This window comes from Artibeus jamaicensis, unplaced genomic scaffold (genome assembly GCF_021234435.1).
Source record: "Artibeus jamaicensis isolate MK-2021 breed Jamaican fruit bat unplaced genomic scaffold, CSHL_Jam_final contig_387, whole genome shotgun sequence".
NCBI lineage: Eukaryota > Metazoa > Chordata > Mammalia > Chiroptera > Phyllostomidae > Artibeus > Artibeus jamaicensis.
In genome coordinates, this window is record NW_026521812.1 from 34979663 (window position 1) to 34999365 (window position 19703).

The 19703-nt window shown below is 38.8% G+C and overlaps 1 protein-coding gene across 5 annotated transcripts in view; it reads left to right on the plus strand.

The window, feature by feature from the left end:
- The first annotated feature begins 11928 nt into the window (after positions 1-11928).
- Positions 11929-19703, plus strand: part of EPHA7 (EPH receptor A7) — a 170051-nt gene continuing 162276 nt past the window's right edge. For 2 of the 5 annotated variants that reach the window (XM_037162103.2, XM_037162104.2), the window contains exons 1-2: positions 11929-12303; positions 16881-16945. In XM_037162103.2, coding sequence (XP_037017998.1) covers positions 12207-12303; positions 16881-16945 — 162 coding nt within the window. In that variant the 5' untranslated portion in view covers positions 11929-12206. The remainder of the gene's footprint in view (positions 12304-16880; positions 16946-19703) is intronic. The other 3 variants (XM_037162101.2, XM_037162102.2, XM_037162105.2) reach the window with 2 other exon arrangements.

Consider the following 19703-nt stretch of genomic DNA (forward strand, 5'->3'; position numbering starts at 1 on the left):
CTATTATGTTGAGTGAAAATGGTTAGTCTCAAAAAGTCACAAACTGTACACAATCCTATGGGTATGATCAAAATCACAAAATGATAGGGATAAAGAGGATGTTCATGGTGAGTCTAACTACAAAAAAGGAGCGTGTGAGATCTTTTTGGTGATGTAACAGTCCCGTATCTGGTATATGATGGTGAGTACATGAATCTACATACTTGATAAAATTGCATAGAACTATGCACACTCACAAATGAGTGCATGTAAAAGCAATCACATCTGAATACGCTCTTTGGATTGCACTGGTGTCAATGTCACAGTTTTAATATTCTACAGTAGTTTTTGCAAGATGTTAATACTGAAGGAAATCAGGTGGATGGTATAGTGTCCTTCTTTGTATCTTTTTTTGGTAACTTCTGTGAATCGATGATTCTTTATAAAGAAAAAAAATTTAATCACCTGAGAATCTTTTTTAGAAACCCTAATTAAGTTGGGATCTCTAGGAGTGGGATGAAGGTAGTAGTAGGTTAAAAACATTCCAAGTGATTTCAATAAATAGCCAACATGAAAAAACCAATATTCCAAAGCAGTGCCTCTCATGGTGTAATCCCCAAAATCAGAAGCAAAAGAATCACTTGGAAATGTGTTAGTCATGCAAATGCTAAGGCTTCACCCAAGGCCTACTGGCTCAGAAGCATTGAGACTGGAAAACAGTAAGCTGTGCTTTGACAAGATGTCTAGACCACTCTGGTACTCACTGTGTCCACTACGATGGCCACTCGCCATGTACAGCTGTCTAATGCTTGAAATATGGCTAGTGCCACAGGCTGAAATAATATTTTGACATACTAGGCAAAATAAAATGCATTATTAAAGTAAATTTCACTCTTTATTTAATTGTTTCAGCTTTATTGGTATATAATTAACACAACATTTTTTTAAGTTTAAAGTATATACCTTGATGCTTTGGTAAATATACATACTGTAAAATAATGACTACAGTTAGGTGAGTTAACACATTCATCACCTCACAAAATGACAATTTTTGTGATGAGCACATTTAAGATGTACTTTCTTAACAACTCTCAAGTCTATCACAGTGTTGTTAGCTGTCATCACCATGCTGCAGAGTAGGTCCTCAGAATACATTCACCCCGTATCTGAAAGTTTGTACCCTTTGGCCACCATCTTCCTCACCTATTTCTAAGGAAAATCTTTGTGAGAAAGAGGCAATTGGCTAAATCTAAAGGAGGTGAAGGAGTGGTCTATATAAATGTCTAGAGGAATTGTATTCCAGGCAGAGGGTAGAAGGAATTCAAATGTTTGAAAGTGGAAGCTCCCCTGGTCTATCAGAAGAGTAGGTAGTCAGGGTGAGGAAAACAACTGAGAAAGGGGGAAGAAGCAAGAGACAGAGGAGTCACACAGATTGTAGTGTGTGAAACTGTTTGAGTCATTAACGAGCCTCACTTTTACCAAGTGAGATGGAAACCAGCGGAGAGTTTCCAGTGCAGGAGAGATTTGTTCTGGTGTGTTTTAAATGGTTGAAAATGGACTTGAGGGTATTGGCACTGCCAGAAGCAGAGAGTTAAACAGTATACTCCAAAATTTCAGAGAATGGGTAGCATATTTTAAACTTAAATGCTATATTTTATAACTAAATGTCTAAGTTACTTTAATTACTTTAAAATCACTCTCAGCTTGTTCACTGACCCAGATTGAATAAAGCAAAAAGGTGAAGAACAGAAGCAGCAGGAATATATGCCTCCTGGGTATATTTTTTCTTTTCCGTAGAAAAAAGCTGCTGGACATACCCTTAAAGCTTCTTTATCCTCGACAAGAAGGGAAACAGTATTGCGGTGCTGCTTGCTAGCTTCCCATCCAGTGAAACAGGAAGACACGTTTAGGCAGATGAAGCATCCATGGACTTGTCTCACGTGAGCAATACATTTTCCAAGAATCGGGGTAAATGTAGAATGGATAATAACTAGACATCGTCTCAAAATATACAAAGAATAAATCTTTTAAAGTCCTATCAACAAAATTAAGATCTTTGTGAATCTATGTAATTGCAAAGGATTTTCAATAGACATTTCCCCTCTTGTACAAGAATATATAAATAAGCCATATTTCTAACTAACAGAGTCTTTGACAAAAGAATTTCCACAAAAACTTAGTGAGATATTCCATACATAGAGTCATCAACCAGACTTATAACCAAAGTTCCACTGTAGGGTAATGCAGAAGAAATGATGCTGGGCCACAGTGCACTCCATGGAGAAAAAATGCATGTTGACCTCCACATCCCGCCATAAACAAAAAAGGAATCCACATGGACTGCAGATTCAAATATGAGAGGTAAACCAATACAGATTTTTAGAAGAAAATAGGAAATATCTTTGTGACCTTGGATTAGGCAATAATTTTTTGAAGAAGATAGTAAAAATAATAATCCAAGAAGAACATACTGTTAAACTGGACCATTTTTAAACTGACTTCTTTTTATCAAAAGATGTAATTAATAGAGTTAGAAAGCAAACCGCAAAATGTGACAATGCATGTATATCTGACAAAGGATGCATAGTTAGATATGTGAAAAAACTCCTGTCTGTAATCTATAACAAAGACAAGTCAGAATAAAAAAAAATTGGGCAGGCTCTTCATGAATGATGATATTCAAATGACCAATAAACATATAAAGATATACTTAACTTCATTAGTCATCAGATAAATAAACATTAGACACAACATGCTACCACCACACCGAGTGGCTAAAAAACACACAAAGAGCTGGTCAGTGTGTGCAGCTCTTTGTCTGGTAAGCCCTCACATCTACGTGCTCTGACTGGTGCACTGAGGAACAGAACCAGCCTAGGCATTGTACATCAAATAAATGGAGCTTGGAAATTAGATGTCCAGAAAAATTTAATTAAGCTCTTGTATTAGTTTTATATAACTGCATAAAAATTAGCCAAAAAGTCCTCAGCAAAAGACCATCAACATTTATTTGTCCAGTTTCTTTGGGTCAGAAAGCCAGTGTAACTCAGCTGGGTCCTCTGGCTCAGGGATTTCACAAGGCTACAGTTGAGGTGTCATCTGGGATCGTGGTCATCTCGAGGCTCAACCCAGGGAGGATTCACTTACTAACTCACACAGTAGGGCTGTTTTCAGGCCTCCTAAGATCCAAATTCAAGATCATTCAAATTACATTTTATCAGCTCACAATGCCTAGAGTAGTTTCTGTTTCTTAATAAAACATATCATATATTCCCATATATTTCCTGCTATGCTCTCTGAATTCCCTTTTCCAATCAACTCCAATCTGCCCAGCTATTCTTTGCAACCCAAGTGCAATCTAAAACACCAGTCTCTTCTAGGATGCCCTCTCCAGTCTGATTTATTGCTCTGAAAAAATCTATCAGACCATCTATCTCAATGAAACAGTAACGTCTGTTAATTGTATGTACTTTTGCTAAAGGCTAAATAGTGCACTGTGCTTTGTAAACTGTCATAAATGAAGAGAAAAGAAGAAATAAAAGAGGGAAGAAACTAGGGAAGGAGACAAAATGACAGAAGAAGAGATGACTAACTCTAAAAGCAGGCCTCATCTTAAGTGTGGTAATTAAAACACAAGGTTTTATAATCTGAAAGAGAGTACATTCTGTGTCATTTCATGATGGGGCAGAGACATTGCAAGCTAAATGTAGAAGAATGTAATGGAGTGAAAGGGTCAGGCCTAGAACAAGATACACCTAGGTTTGCTAAAGAAAATACCCCAATCTATAATTGATAGTCTAGAAATGCAGGTAGTATACTGTCTAATAAATATTTTGATAAGCACAATAGCATGACATGTAAATTGTTGGCATTGGACAAATTCAGGAAAACCTAGTAGGTAGCAAGCAAAGAAGCACTGAAAAGCAGTTAATATTCACACAGATGGCAGGTGGTCCACATCAGGGTGGTGTACCAGTGGGCAGTGAGGCCTAAGTGGCCTAAGGCATAGGCCTAGGTCCTAGGACAAGGATCGTGTTGGAGGGATGGAGTAGTGGGGAGTTTACTTAAGAGACTTGCCTTTATGGGTCGAGATAAGGATTTGAATACCGGATTCAAAAATGAAGCGCTGGTCCTCAGAGTATGTAACATGTGGTTCTTGAATTCTGCCTTCCTGTCGCTAGGCTTAGTTTGCAGAGAGACTAAGGAGGAAGCTAACTGGCTTCTACTAGGTATAGAGAGAAATATGCAAAGTCTGCGAGCCAAGTAGCTCTTGGAAATAATGTATTATATGTATTATATGTATTTATTTATGTATACCTGAATAACTGAGTATTTCTGGATCTATGTTCATTATTCTAATCATTCACAAATAAATATGACATAAGCATTTACTTTTAATTTTGGGATCATGCCTTATAATGATAATCTCTGAAAATGAAATATTGAATAATAGTTATTACTAATCTATTTCATGCTAAATCTCTATTAAATATGTGCAAATTAGCCATGGCTGGTGTGGCTCAGTGGACTGAACATGGGCTGCAAACCAAAGCGTCGCTGGTTTGATTCCCAGTCAGGGCACATGCCTGGGTTGTAGGCCAGGCCCCCAGTAGGGGGCATGTGAGAGGCATCTACAAACTGATGTTTCTCTCCTCTTTCTCCCTCCCTTCCCCCCCTCTCTAAAAATAAGTAAATAAACTGTTAAAATAAATAAATGAGAAAATAAAAGGCATACATTTTGCACAACTGTATAAAAATATATACCATCATACCCAAATTTTATATAAAATTTAAAAAATTATATATTATGTATGTAATACTGAAATTTATATAAAATGTACACTCTAATTTCTGGTCAAAATGGATCTACTTCTTTAAGGCTTAAGCTTTATTAAAAACATGTAACTGGGTGAATATAAAGCAATTAAAATATATACTTATATTTAAAAATGTTTGAAAAGACAGAACTCTAACACTGGCCCTGAGCTTGTAACTACTTTTCTTTTTCCTTTTCATTCATCATCTTCACCATCCTGCTGTACATCCTAGATCCCTGGGAGCAAGTATAACCGCATGAACCATAGCTGTTATCTCTGAAATGGGCATAACTGCCATGTATCTAAAATGTGATGATCCACTGCACAGTTCCCGAAAGTGTCTGAGGACATGCATATAATTATAATATATTGTTATTCAAACATAAAGTAATCAATCTCTTAAAAATTTAACTCAAAGGCATATGTCAACATATGATAAATTGTTAAAATAAATATAGCAATGTGATAATATAGAAACATTAATTCCAATTTGAAATGTGAAAGAACTCATGAAGTGCCTGCCCTTCTTTACTGGAAGGCAGGATAATTTCTTCTTTCCCTGTACCTGTTAGGTAGATAAAATAGGTTTTACCTTTTATCATCATCATCTAGTCTTCAATAAGCCAACTTCATTCCATGTTTTTCACAGCTTTAGTTTTTACAGACTTTGCCCCTAGAGTTTGCCTGTTAAAAGACTGCAGAGAGGGTGACTGTCAGATATCAAAATAATTAAACTGAGATTGACCTCAGCCATTTCATCAATCTAAAACCAACCAGAGAGTGTGCCAGGTGAACTATGTAGCTTTAGCTAAAGCAATGCATGTATAAAGCCAAACAATGGTAATAATAAGCTCATAGAATCTGAGATGGAGTATAAATTTTCATGAATTCTTTTATCTGATCTGAGTGCAGAGAAAGGAAAAGAAAACAATCTTGGACAAGCTACATGATAAAAGCCTTATTGTGCATTGAATCATCCTGTAGTTTATGGTCAATAGAGTGATTATGAAGACATCGTCATTTTGATGTGGTTGAAATCAACACTGGGTAAAACTGGCTATTTACCTATTTCTCTAAACATATGATGTTCTCCACTTCTCTAAAAGGAAATGCAAGTCACAAAGGAACCCTGATGGGTGTTAGGTCTCCTGAGTGTTGGGCCGTGCTTTGTCTGCATGTGCCCCTACTGCCTTTGTAAATATTGAATAAATACTTGAAAATCCTACTTTAATTGAAGTTTCTGCTATTATTTTCTTTCAGGAATACGGTGCTATTTAGACTGTGAATCTGTAATCAATTTGACCCCCATCATCCAGAATAAATATATTCATTTATCTCTTTTAAGTTGGCTTGTCCAACTTAACAGAACCCCTATGTCTTCTTCTTGAGGCTTTCTCTTTTCCACAGGTGTCTGATAACTCTAGGGGTACACTCAGCCCAAAGGGATTTTTTCTAATGAGTAGTAAGTTCAGCACACCACTAACTTGATTTTCATCAGTGTCACACTATATGATTTTGAAAACAGACTTTATACAGAATTGACCCTGTGTTGCCTCATTTATAGATCCCTCCCCAGCAGCAGTGCCACCCCAAAGAGTATATACATAGCTCTACTTAATTAGTAGGTATACCACACCTGGGTTGCTGGGTTCAGAGGGTCTTTGAGCCTCAGGCATATGTCTCCACCTACCATATTTTAAGCACAGAATTCTCTTTCCCTCACAAACGGTACTTTTTTGGGTGCTTGGGTTCATTTTCTTTTCAGTCAGAACCATCCTAATATTTCAGAGGTTTTGATATCATTGAATATCAAATGGGATCGAGTTGGCAACTGGTGATCTCTCTCCTACCAGGACAGTCTTTGTCTCATACAAACTTCCCCAATTCTTCCATGGAGAGAGAACAACCCTACCCCCTAATCCAGTCTAGGGGTAGCATTAGGCACCTTTGGCAGCACACAGAATTCCACCTCTAGTCTGTGGAGAGAGTACGCACAGGTTTATAATTGTATAGCTAGCAGACACTATTTATAAATTGTTTTCCCCATAAGATAGAAATTCCATTTCTAAATTACCTTGGCACATAGAAATTCCATCAGGGGTGTCTGCCCTTTTGGTATCTCTGCACTACACTGGAGGAAAAGTTGTCTTAGGCCACACATTAAGTACATTGCAACATGTAATCACACCAAAGAAATATAATGTTTTAAGTAAGTTTATGATTTTGTGTTGGGCCACATCCACAGCTGTCCTGGGCTGCCTGTGGCCTAGGGGGCTGCAGGCTGGATGCCCCTTAGACCTTTTCTTAGACCTCCTGGAGAGCAGTCAGGAAAACTTTGATACAATGTTTTCAGTATTAACCATGACAGAAAACTAGGGTGCAAAGTGGTCTCTAAAATGCTCCCCTAGCTACAGAGTTCTAAGAAGTTCACAAGACCCTTAAAATCTGAGAACTGTCAAGTCCTAGAGAATACCCAATGCTTACCCTGTTTCTAGGGTAAAAGACTTTGGGAATTAAGTGGGTGGGAAGTTAGGAAGAAAATACCCGAAGTCTGAGATCCTCAGATCTCAAGTTTTTAAAAACTGGGGAACATTTTTCTGCACTATAATTCACCTTCTAAAGTGGCTCTGGAGATCCTTTAGTTAACTTGGCCTCTGTAGAGTGAAAGAGGTCATAGAACATTGCACACATTTTTATGAAGGTCTTTAGGAGACTGACAGAGAGGATAAAAGTATCTATAATACTAATTATATATATGGAGTTGTGTATACAAAATATTCATAATTACTTATATATATAGTAATTTCATAATTACCTCGTTCTTATTCAGTACGGACTTGATTAGTTAGGACATCCAGAGATAGTGATGCCCCCTGGTGGTCACTGAATTAGCACAGATCTCCTTGACAACAATCTACTGGGTTTGAAGAGCTAAACAATTGCAAGATGAGAAAGCATGAAAGGATGTAGAAGTAATTTGCATAATATAAGATAGTTCTTCTTATCATTGATGGTGATTTACCTCAAAATGAAGAGTAAGTAATGCAAAGGAGGAATCTTCCCAGACAAAATCAAATTTTAAAAAAATTCTGAAGAATATGGAACATGTGCTAAGTGGTTTTAAGGATAATGTGCAACATTTTTCTGCTATATTAGTAGTTCTTTTCATATTAGTCAAATAATAACTTTATTTTACTTATTACTTTGGATACTTTAAGTGATTAAAAATTTCAGTTGGACAATTTAGCAATATTCAACTGGACTCATAATTTTGATATAAATATTACTATTGTTAAGATTTGCTAAATTAACTCAGTAATTGCAGTTAAATAATGAAAATTGTATTCTTCTGAATATTATAATATTTATCTGACCTCATAAAAGTGAGTGAACTTTTATAAAGGAACAGAACATAGTCTTGACTTATGATTTCATTTCAGACCACTGCCTTCCACATATATGGCCAGCTAAATGTAAGCTTAGAAAAATAAATTAAATTATTACTTTTTAAAAATGAGCTTAGCTTATGTACATTTTTTTATATTGGGTTACAAATAAATTTTTATATATACCATAAATCATGCCAATGCAAATATGTGATTTTTCTGCACAATAGATTGTTTACATTTTGACTGAAATCACAAATAGAGAACACACTTTCTGTAATATCTGTTAACTGAGACATGCCATTTATTTTCTGTCTATAATCAGTTTCTTCTGCACAGTACTTTTTCTAACTCAGTTTAACTTACCAGTACCCACTTTTTCAGTGATAAAGTTCCATCTTCACATTTACCAGCTGTGAATGCATTTAGACATAAACACTGAAGTAGTAGGTTCAAAAACAGCCCTTTGATTTCTTTATTACTGTTGTTCAGTATTTAGTTTGGCACCTTAGATTTGTAACTACTAAAGTCTCAGGCTGTTCCTCTACTTTCTAAAGTCTCCTTTACCACACACACACATGCACACATACACAAAGGCTTTTATTTAAATATTCATGGAACTTATTCCTGAGTCTTTATCATTTAATACTACTAAGAATCCATGTCTCTCTTAAAATAAAAGAATGTCTCCCAGAGACAAACAATGAGGTAAAGGTTAGTATTGAAACAAATTAAAAGAAAATAACTTCTGTATCCTCATTTGATATGTCTTAAATTTGCACATTTTATTTTTATATATGTACAGTTATATGGGATTATTAGTGAATAACTAGATAAAAATAACATGGTACACAAAAACTTGGTGTATTATCTTTGTATCTGAAAGTAGGCATTTTTTATCTTTTTACTATACATTTATGATAGATGTTTCAAAAGAGGGGATATAAATGGAAATATTAAAGTTTCAATCTTTTTTCCATTTATTTAAAATTAGCTAAATATATCTATCAATTGCATTGTGTAATGAATACGTAAAATTAAGAAATAGTTTTCACAAGCTCTGCTTTGACATGTGTTGACTATATACCCATTTGATTTTGCTGAGAAAATGACTTCTTGTCTAACTCATTTTATATACACACATACATTTATGACACTTATGACAATTTTCTTTAAAAAGAGATAATATGCAAATATCATGCATATGAAGCTCAAATAGACTATTGAAAAGCTATATAAAGTAATTAATTTTCAAATATTATCTTAACATATGAAAGTTTCACAAACTGATTATTTTTTATTTCAATGCTTCATGTTCAACTAGATTTATATGCTTTGCTGCTAGTAAAATACAGTCGAATACCAATTTACATACTAAAATATATGCTATATAATACTGAGCAATTAACATTCTCTTCTTGACTAAATCACTCACTTTGATTTAAATGCCATGACTTCTTTATCAATATGCAGTACCTAAATACCAAAAGAAAAAAAAAGAAAAAGGAGGAGAAGGTGGAGGAGAAGAAGGGAAGGTGGGGAAACTTAAAATGAGCATCACTGTGCAACTCTGAACTGTCAGCAGCCTGGCACATGTGCATATAATGTGAAGCACCTTGTCTCTAAAAATAAAAGCGAGGCTGCACAGGCCCCTATGTTTGACAGGGAAAGCACACAGTGAGGGACCTCCCTACACCACCTATGCTCATCAGAGTGAAGGATGTTACTGCTTCGGTTTCCTGATTTAATGGAAAGGTATTTGTATTCACATCACTCAGTATTAGTCATTCAATAGATGAAAGGAATATTTTCAACTTTAAAGGCTAGCTTGGTGTCATTCTAAGAAGTGGGGATGAGACCCTGGGGAAAGTGCTGAAATCCTGGCGAATTAATTTTCACTATTAGAAGTGGTTTAATATTCGTGATTTTAGGGGTCTGAGATTAATAGTTTTATAGACTACAAGTGGGGATATATGTTTTTAATTCTAATGTTTTACCTTACAATTTTTACTCCGAAAGCATCTGTTAGTATAAATACTGCTTGATCTCTGTAACAAGTGTACTCTAGTTTTTGTTTTTTGGTTTCTTTTCAAGGTTAATGTCTTAAGCACTTCACATTTCCTTTGCATCATTTCTTTGCACCTAAAGGCACTTAGGGTGTTTTTAGCTATGCTTTCCAAAATATTTAATTTGTGTAATGGCTAGGAACAAGTAATATTTAAGGGGGGGGTGAGGAAACTCTACAACTCTATGGAACCAGAGAGAGGTTAAAGGCAAAGGAGATAGCATTTCTCTCTCTCTCTTTTCTTTTATAATTGCATTAAGCAAATAAAAACTCTAGGAGCCAATTTACCATAAAATAAAATTTAAAAATCTGTGGTTGTCATTTCTGAAAAGTTTTTACCAAAAATACCAGAAACAACCTGATTTACTTTATACTTCCAGATAGGAAAAATTTGGAATCATAGGTGAGATCAAACTTTGTGCCTATCATTAATACAGATAAATTATGAATGACAGATATTCTTTTAAAAGGAACAATAGAGGGCAAGAATAAAATAAAGCTAATCTTAAATATGTAATAACGTTACCCTGCATGACCTTTGAAATCGATGATTTAGCAATTAATGTTTTAAAGTTCTTATGTTATTCCTCACCTCCTGAACTGCAGAGTCCAAAATTGCCTAACTGTAAACGAATTTCCCTCTACATAGTCGTCCCGGACATTTCATTTGGCTGAATTCAACTGGAGATGTTGGTTATACCTTTTATTCTCAGTTTCCCTTTCAGAGATTATTTAATACTTATGGGAAAGTAGTTGGTATTTGCGAAAGACATTTACTTTATAAGCTTAATTCATAGCAGCATTCTTTAAAATTAAATGTAACTTATGCAGGGAAATGGGTAACGATCAAAGTGGAGAAATCCAAGGAAAAACCTCCGAAAATGATAAACGTGTTTAAAAAAGTGATACGGAATTATCTGAAGGTTGTCTGAATGTTTTACTGCAACCAACAAACTATTGTGAAAAGACCAGGCGGGGTAAAGGGGACCCATAAAACAAAAGACTTCCTTTCTCTATTCCCTTTTATTCTGTTTCTTTTGCCAGAGCTTGTTGCAAACTCTTGGAAACACTGTTTGAACATAATACATATCGTTATTTTATTCTTCTAGGGACTATGCTGGGTGGAGCTTAGAGTTGACTGCTGTTGGATTAACAAAAAGAAAAGTAGAAACTATTCAAGAAAGGAAAAGAACAGTTATCCGACCCGCGGAGGTTGTAACAACAAAAAAAGTAAAAGACACTTGACTTAAAGGCGCAGCTCTTTTCACTGTCCCGGCTCAGTGCTTGGTAGCTGAAACACGGCTTGCATTGCCTCTAGTTTCTACAAGACGTGGAGGAGTAAAGCTATACAGGAAACTGCAAATTGGGAGCCTTATCCTCGGCTTGATTCTGCTCCACAAAAGCTTGGCATTGCTACAAACCAGAGTGCCCACGGCGACAGGCACCTCAGCTGCCATCCATGTCCTCCCTCCCTCAGCATCCCACGCGCTGTAGGAACCGAGAACCTGGAGGGAATCCTGGACCCGCAACTTGACTCCGCTCACCGCCCATTGGCCCGCTCCGCGAATCCCGCCCCCGCGGCCAGGGCGGCCTTTTCTCGGGGACCCGCCCCTCGGCCCTGGGAATCGCTGCCTGGCAGGCCGGCTGCGCCTGCCACTCAGTCCGAGTGGCGGAGGCTCTCCACTCGGAGTCCCGCCCTCACCCCCCCAAATTGATATTATTCGAGTGTGGAGCAAGCGGCGGGTCTGCAGTCGGAGACTTGCAGGCAGTGAACACAGTGCGAAGGAACTGGAGGGGAGGGGGGTGAAATTTTAAAAAGCTAAACGTACAGCCGCTGCCCGGAGATCGAGAAGGGGAATCGATGCGAGGAGAGCAATAAAAAAGAACCCACTTTGGATCAAACAGCATTTAAAAAGCTACGACTCAACTGAGACATAAAATAAAACCTGCTCATGCACCATGGTTTTTCAAACTCGGCACCCTTCATGGATTGTTTTATGCTACATCTGGCTTTTCCGTTTTGCACACACCGGGGAGGCGCAGGCTGCAAAGGAAGGTAAGGTGATAGAAAAGCAAAGTTTGTTCTGACTTATTTATTTAGCTGTCTACCTGCAGGAGCGGTCTCCTCCGCGGGGCTGCCGGCCGCGCCTCCGGCGAAGGGCGACCCTCCCCGCTGGCTCCCCGCCCCCTCGCCGCTCGAGCTGCCCCGGGCGGGCTGGTGGCGAGTGGGGCTGCGTCCACAGCCTCCTGCACCCCCACACCCAGGGCTGTCGGCCCGAATGGAGCAGAATTTTTGGCGCGGGCAGTCTGGAGGGCGTGAGCAGCTATGGAGGGCGGTGGGGTGGGGTGGCGGGGTCCGACCGGCGTGATCGTCCTACAGGACCCGCGGCGAGTCAGATGTCTTCCTCTTTCTAGACCTCTCTCCTTCCTCCTCTCTGGGTCTGCTTCCCGAGGGTTAAGCTGCGGCCGGAGTTAGTCGGAGACTGGGGAGTGCAGCCTCTAGTGTCCCAGCCAGCCCGAGAGCGAGCAAGCGAGCGAGCGGCTGAAGTGCTGAGCCTTCCACCAGGGGCCGTGACTCGTGGGAGCTCCGAAAGCTCGGGTTACTAATGAAGTGCTCACTGCATCCGAGGAGGAGGAGCGGGCCTGCGGTTGGCGCTCGGCCGCCGGCGCGGAACAATAACGCCGCCGAGGTGAAGCGGACCAGGGACGCGCGCCCAGCGGTCGGGGACGCCTCTCTTCTGCGTGCGCTGCGCGCCGGTCCAGACCGCCCGGGGCTGGGGGAGCCTAGAGGGCTCTGCCCAGCCGGGAAGGCAGGGGTAGGGCTGGGGCTGTGACCCTGATAACGCGCTGCCGCCTAGGCGATTGCAAGTCCCTAAACATCTGCCGCAAGTCCGGCGGTTCAGTCCGAGGGGTCAAACCCTGCTGAAGACCTGGACCCTGAGGGCTAGCTGTGGAAGAAGAGAGCAGGTTCCACTTGGGTAACCACATACGCTGCTATGTATATGGTTATTTTTTTCTTCTCCTTTGAACCACTGACAGAAGGTAAAATACCTTTCGGTGCCTGTAGTTGGAGCTGGGGAAAAAGAAATCCTGTCAATGGAAACGTCTTGCTCTGAGCAGTGGCAATTTATTCCCCACCCCACCTCGTGTCTTCTAGGCTTGTTAAGTCTAAGGTTGATTTTCCGATATTTAAAAGCCGAATACTGATCATTATTTGTCCCTAAACTGTGGAGGACGGAGAGGAAACTGATATCAGATTTAGGTCGCAGTGGTACTGGGGGCGGGGGCTACAAATCGGCCTTCGCTTCATTTATCCCTTAAAACTTAGTGATTTAGTGTCTGGTTTCCCCCCAAAGTTCTCTTCGTACGCGTCTCTTCGTTCACACAGACCGCCCCAACCCAATGTCTTGTCCTACTTCGCGATCCAGCCTGACCTTCTGACCCCAGTTCCACATCTGCAACCACTGTAGACGCGGAACCCATTCAGGGAACATCATGACTCCGAACTGTCCGTTACCCGTTTGCAGCCTAACCGATGTCTGCTAGAAACACACACCCAAACACGCCGAACCCCACATTTCTCCTCTCGTGCGATTAGGAACATACAGTCCTGGAACGTCATCCCGATTGCTCTGGAATAGCGGGAGTTGCGGAAAGTTTGCACCGCGGCGGCGGCGAAGCCTGGCGCTCGCGCTCGGGCTGACCCGGGCGGGAGTTTGAGCTATAAATAACTGCATCACTAGGGGGAGAGGTTCCCGCAGCAGGCCGGCTCGCGCGCTCGCCTTTTTCTTCTGGGTGCAGCCTTCGTGGGGAGGATTCTGATTCTGGGAGGCTGAATTCTGTAAAAGCTGAAGTGAGATATTTAAAATGTGGGCGGGGTGGCGAATGCGCCCCGCTTCTCTGTGGCAACTCTCCCAACGCGCAGCGGCGATCTGGAGCTGCAAATCTGGAAGCCAGCGAGCTCCGCGAGGCCTGACCGGGGCAGTTACTAGCGGGCGCTGGGGATGCTGGAGCAGTGCCCGGCCTCCGGGTTGGATGGGACGGTTGAAGGAAGGTGAGGGGCCTCCCCACTGTTCACTTCCCCGTGCTCTTTAACTCCGGTGGTCAGTTCCCGCTCTCGCGAGCCAGGGTCTAAATCAGAGTTTGATGCTTGCAGGCGCAAGTGCAGCTGCTGTTTCTCTCCTTTTCGTAAAAGCTGCCGTCGCCCTTCCCTCCTGGAGACGCTTCCCGAAAGCCTCTCTCCTCCTCCCGTCTCTTTCTGGAGTAAGGGCGCCACCGGTTCCCTGGAGTGCCCAGGTCTGGCGGAGACCTAATGGATGCTCGGTGCTGCGGGCACGCCCGTCTGGCAGCCCCCGCCCCGCCCCGCCGGCGGCCCCGCCCCGGCCCTGGCTGCCCACCGCTGCCCGCAGCTGCCCCCTGCTTGCCCCGCGGCCCTGCGCTGGCTCCGCGGAGCGCGCCCATCTCGCACCCTTAGCCCTTACCTGGCCCCGAAGAAGGGGCCGAGTCGCGGAGGCCGGGTCCAGGCACCAGCGGGTCGCGGGAGGACGCCCGTGTCCGCATCCGCGGGCACTGAGGGAGGGTGGCGCCGCGGGTTCAGAGCTGGAAGGCAAAGGCGCTCACCCGCGGGTGTATCCACGGAGCAGACGGCTGGGAGCGTGGCAAACGGATCACTTTAGAGCTGCTTCTGATAAAAGGTTCGGGAGGAGGTTTCTGTTTTGTTTTTGTTTATTTCTCAACTTGTTTGCCCTCATCGCCCCGTGGTCCACGCTCCCACCCCGGGCTGTGCTGAGGGATAACAGGATGGCAATAAACAGTCCGCAGTGCTCGTTTCATCCTCAGAAACGACCCGAGAAGGTCACCTGTGCTTAACACCAACTTGTCTCTCGTCATGCCAATGCAAAAGACAAAAAAAAAAAAAATAGAGTAAATCATCTCAGAAGAAGAGTATCTGCATCCACATTGTTTCCCCGTGCTTCCTGTCTATTGTTGAGGACAGAAACAAAATAAACTTTGAAAAATACTTAAGGCCCAGGCTGGGTAGCTCAGTTGGTTAGAGCGTCGTGATCATAGGCGCGGAGTTCCATCCCTGTGAGGACACATACAAGAAGCGAACAATAAATACATCAAGAAGTGGAACAAATTGATATCTCTTCCCCTTTACCCCTTCTTCCCCCTCCCTCTCTCCTTTCCTCTCTCTCAAATCAATAAATTAAAACAAATTACTTCATATAAATTCACTAGGCCAATGACTTATTGATGTTCCAAGTGTGAAATACAACTTGTACTTATGTGCGGTTTTTTTTTCTCCTCATTTGGAAGAGAGTCAAGTATTTGTCACCAAGGTTTGTGTTGTCATGGTCCCCCCCTACAGTCTTAAGTGCAAACCGCTTTTTCAAAAAAGCGTCTATCTATATCTACCTTGTTAAGTTGCAGGAAATAAACCTTGACGGGTGCGGGAAAGCTGAACATATCAATGTGCTCTTTTGTTTTCTAAGCATAACATTTTCATTTCATTTAAAATACTCAGGTTTTTTTCCACTCTAGTGATTATTTAAAAGTTCCTGTAAGCATGTATTTTTATTAAAGTGTGAGTTTTAACATTTTGCTGAGGTTGACGTTAATCATACTTACATACTCAAAAATACACTCATTGTTATTTCTGGAAAAACTGATACATTTCTACATGCTGTAGAGTCAAAAATAGTTTAAAGAAAAAAGACTCAGGTAACAAACCAGTTTGAGAAAACAGTGAATTCTTTAGGGGGGTAATTGTCTTAAAAAGCAATAAAATAGATCAAATTGGAAGTATGTTTTTTGGCATTTGAATATGTTCTATTAATACTATCAGGAACATTCATTACATTTATATACATTTACATACATTGTATTGAGATTTTTGATACATAGAAGTCTGATGCAACTGGTTTTAAAAAGCAAGGCAGAAACATAGTCAAGTCAGAGTTGATTTACACCATTTTCAGAATTAGTTAATGCTTCGAAACGTTTGGAAATGAAGAAAGCAGAAATATTGAAAGCAGATGTCTAGCTCGGTATTCCTTGCAAATAACAGTTTATTTTTCTCAGGATAGCACAGCTTAATAAAGTTTTAAATCACATTCATTTTGGATTCACAGAAGACACTGTGTGTGAAAAGTTTCAAAAAAAAATCCAGTTCTCAAAAGATGATGGGAAATACGGCAGAATATTATAAATTGATGACTATCTTGAGAGTACTGTAGAATTATACTTTATTATGTTTTCATTATCTTCTTTGACAAAATTTGCGGGGCTCAGGGTTTACAAAAGCTTTATAATGATACAATTATTGTAGAAACACTGACATCACATAGCAATTTTTACCCTCACTTTCATGTTACTTTTGGGTTTTTAAATTTACTTTAGTATTTTATTTAAAAATACCAAATATAAGGTGGTATCTATTTTCTCCCAAAGTGGAGTAATATACTTACTTGTTTCAGGTAGGTATTTGTTTCACCATTCATGTATATACATGATTGCATATACCTTAAGTCATAAAGTGATAATATATATAATTAGATTCACTTTAATAACTTTTAAAATGTGTTTAAAATGTTCATGTAACATTTGGAAATAAAACTTTTTTTTTTTCAGTTCTACTGCTGGATTCTAAAGCACAACAGACAGAGCTGGAATGGATTTCCTATCCACCTAATGGGGTAAGTGCTTCTTATAAAATATCACACTTTCTATTTTAAAGTAAAACACAAAAATTTTCCCTCTCTCTACAGTGGAGTTATTCATCTTCTTATATTTGAAGAGTTTTATCATAATTCCAAATATGTCACTCAGTATTTTGTTGTGTTTGTCATGAGACATTGAATTCATGAAGTAGAGAAGGAGGTGTAGTTAGTGCTTGGGGACATGGATTTAAAAAACTCTGTAACCATAATATTATGAGTTCTTACTGTGAGTGGAATCATACCTCAGGATCCAGGCTGTAAATTCTAACTAATTACAGGGAACAGTCCTTCCACAGACTCCCTTAAACCTCTCAAGTTGCTTTATACTTCTTTACTATAATAACCAGGTAGGTTGTGTGCATTCTTTAAAACAGAATGTAATCTGTTTTTCTTCTTTTAAGAACAGTTTTGGCATCATTCAAAAAATACTTTAAAAGGTAGCTAAAATGTAATTGGCTCACTATTTTAGCATACAATTTGCTATCAAATATTATTTAGAATCTCCAAATTTATATCATGTAGTATCTGCTGTTATTAATCAGAAGTGGTGGCAGAATATACACATATTACATTAAAAATAAATATGTTACAGTAAGTATGAGTGAAATCATTCAAATAAAAATCTGTAAAAATATAAGTAATCTTCCCACACCAGTGTTTTACCATATGTTTCATATATCAGGGAAGATATATTACTTAAATTTAGGTCAACATCTTTATGTTCTGGTTTTTTAATTGTGAAAGAAGGCACATACTTCATTCCCTCTTAAGAAAGAGGGATCTGAAAAGGAAAACATACTCCATTGTTACTTGAGTTAATCTTTAGCCCAGTAAGAAATCTAAATCAAAGTGCATGAAGTATAAGTGAGGATATAAGAAGTATAACAAATTTTGCAAAGAGAAGAGTGAAAGTCCAAAAGGGATTGTTAAGTATAAGAATATCATAAAGTCAATGTCATGAAGTAGAAGTCACTTTAAGAATGCAAAATGCAAGTTATGAAAACCTGCTTAAAATATTCAGATTTTTCACTCAGTTAATATTTGAGAGATTGCTTAAAATCATACTGTAGTTTCCTGTGTTGGTCAGAATAAGTTATGAAAAGTAACAAATGTTTTATAGGGTAAGTATAAAAAGTACGCAAAGTCTGAGGTAGGCATCAATACTTTTCTTACAAATGGAAGTTTTCCATGAGTGAAATAATATAGTTACAGGAAGACATTTACAATAAAAAATGAAACACCTTTCTTGCCAATGACAGATATAGCCTATTTTCTACCATCCATCAATTAAAACAAATAAAGATAGGGGGTGGTTTTATCTCTAAGGAGAAGTAAACTGATATATGATTATAGTATTTCATCCATGTAATATACAAAATGATAAATTATGACCGTCTGTGTTACCCTGGACTCAAATGGGCGTTTTTTCAGTCCAAAGTATCTGAATACAGTTAACCCTGCATTTCTGAAGGAATCAACAGATAATATTAGAAAATGATGATTAATGTTGTTTTCTATATATGAAATGGATTGGCTAATGTGATTAAATATCTAACTGGAAGTAAATTGTTATTAAGATACAAATTTCCCAAAACTATTTTTATAAGTGAACTATAAAAGCACAGTATCTGAATTAACACTTTTTCCCTACTGGTATAATTTGTAGCAATCACCCCAGCCTCTCAGAAAGTGAACTAATAAAACAAGAATTGTGTTAAATACATTTATGTATCTCACTATTTGTTATCTATACATAGTTGTTTCAGTATTTCCCCTCAGGAGTAAATTTTTTAATAAAAATGAAAATTAAGTGGGATTTATATCTTAGTAAAGTTGATTTTTTTATAGATAGACCAAAGTAATGTAATTGTTTTTAACATTAGACAAAAGGAAATCTTGAGATATAACCCTTTGTAATAATTAGCCTTGGTTTCCTCAAACTGGAAAATTATTAAAAAGAGCACATTTATCCTTGGAACTTTTTATTTTTTTTCGGAGATGCCATTACCAGTTTTACTTCTTTTACTAATTTCAATCATTTTAAGAGACTAAAATCTACCTCTTTAAATGGAGGACTTTGAGTTTATTTGGTTAAGTGCCATTCAAACAGATTCTAAGCAGCTGATGGAAACAAAGGGAATATGTGCAAGACGCGAACTAGTCACAAACTCAAGTTGTGTTGAGTGAAAATTGCGCATAATAATGGTTTCCTTGCTGTAGTTGAGGACCTTTAATGGTATGTGTAATAAAATTGTAGCAATTATGTAACATCATGCAAGAATTTTCTTAAATATAATATATTAGTAATTTGTCAGTTTTGTTGGTTTGCTAAGAAACAGTTTTGAAATAGATACTAATACTTCATAGAGCATTTAAATAAATTCATTCTTGGTCAAGTTTTATAGATACAAATCATTAGCACATGATTATTAGTTTATTTTCCCATCTGCTTTTCTTGAAATAATAGTTTAAATATTGCATGCTATCTGACCTTGGACTTCAATAATATATTTTTATACTGGCATTTCATATTGGAGAAATGAGGGAAAGTAGATGACAATTTCACCAAGAAGGCAACATAAATATAGAGTCGGTAATTTTGTAACAGTGGTAAAGAAAGACATAAACAACTTATTTTAGGTGTAATGACTTTAATTGCTGATAGCAATTATAGGTAATATTATAGATAATATAATAATCTTTCAATTGTTGCCAGAACTGCTAAACTTATTTT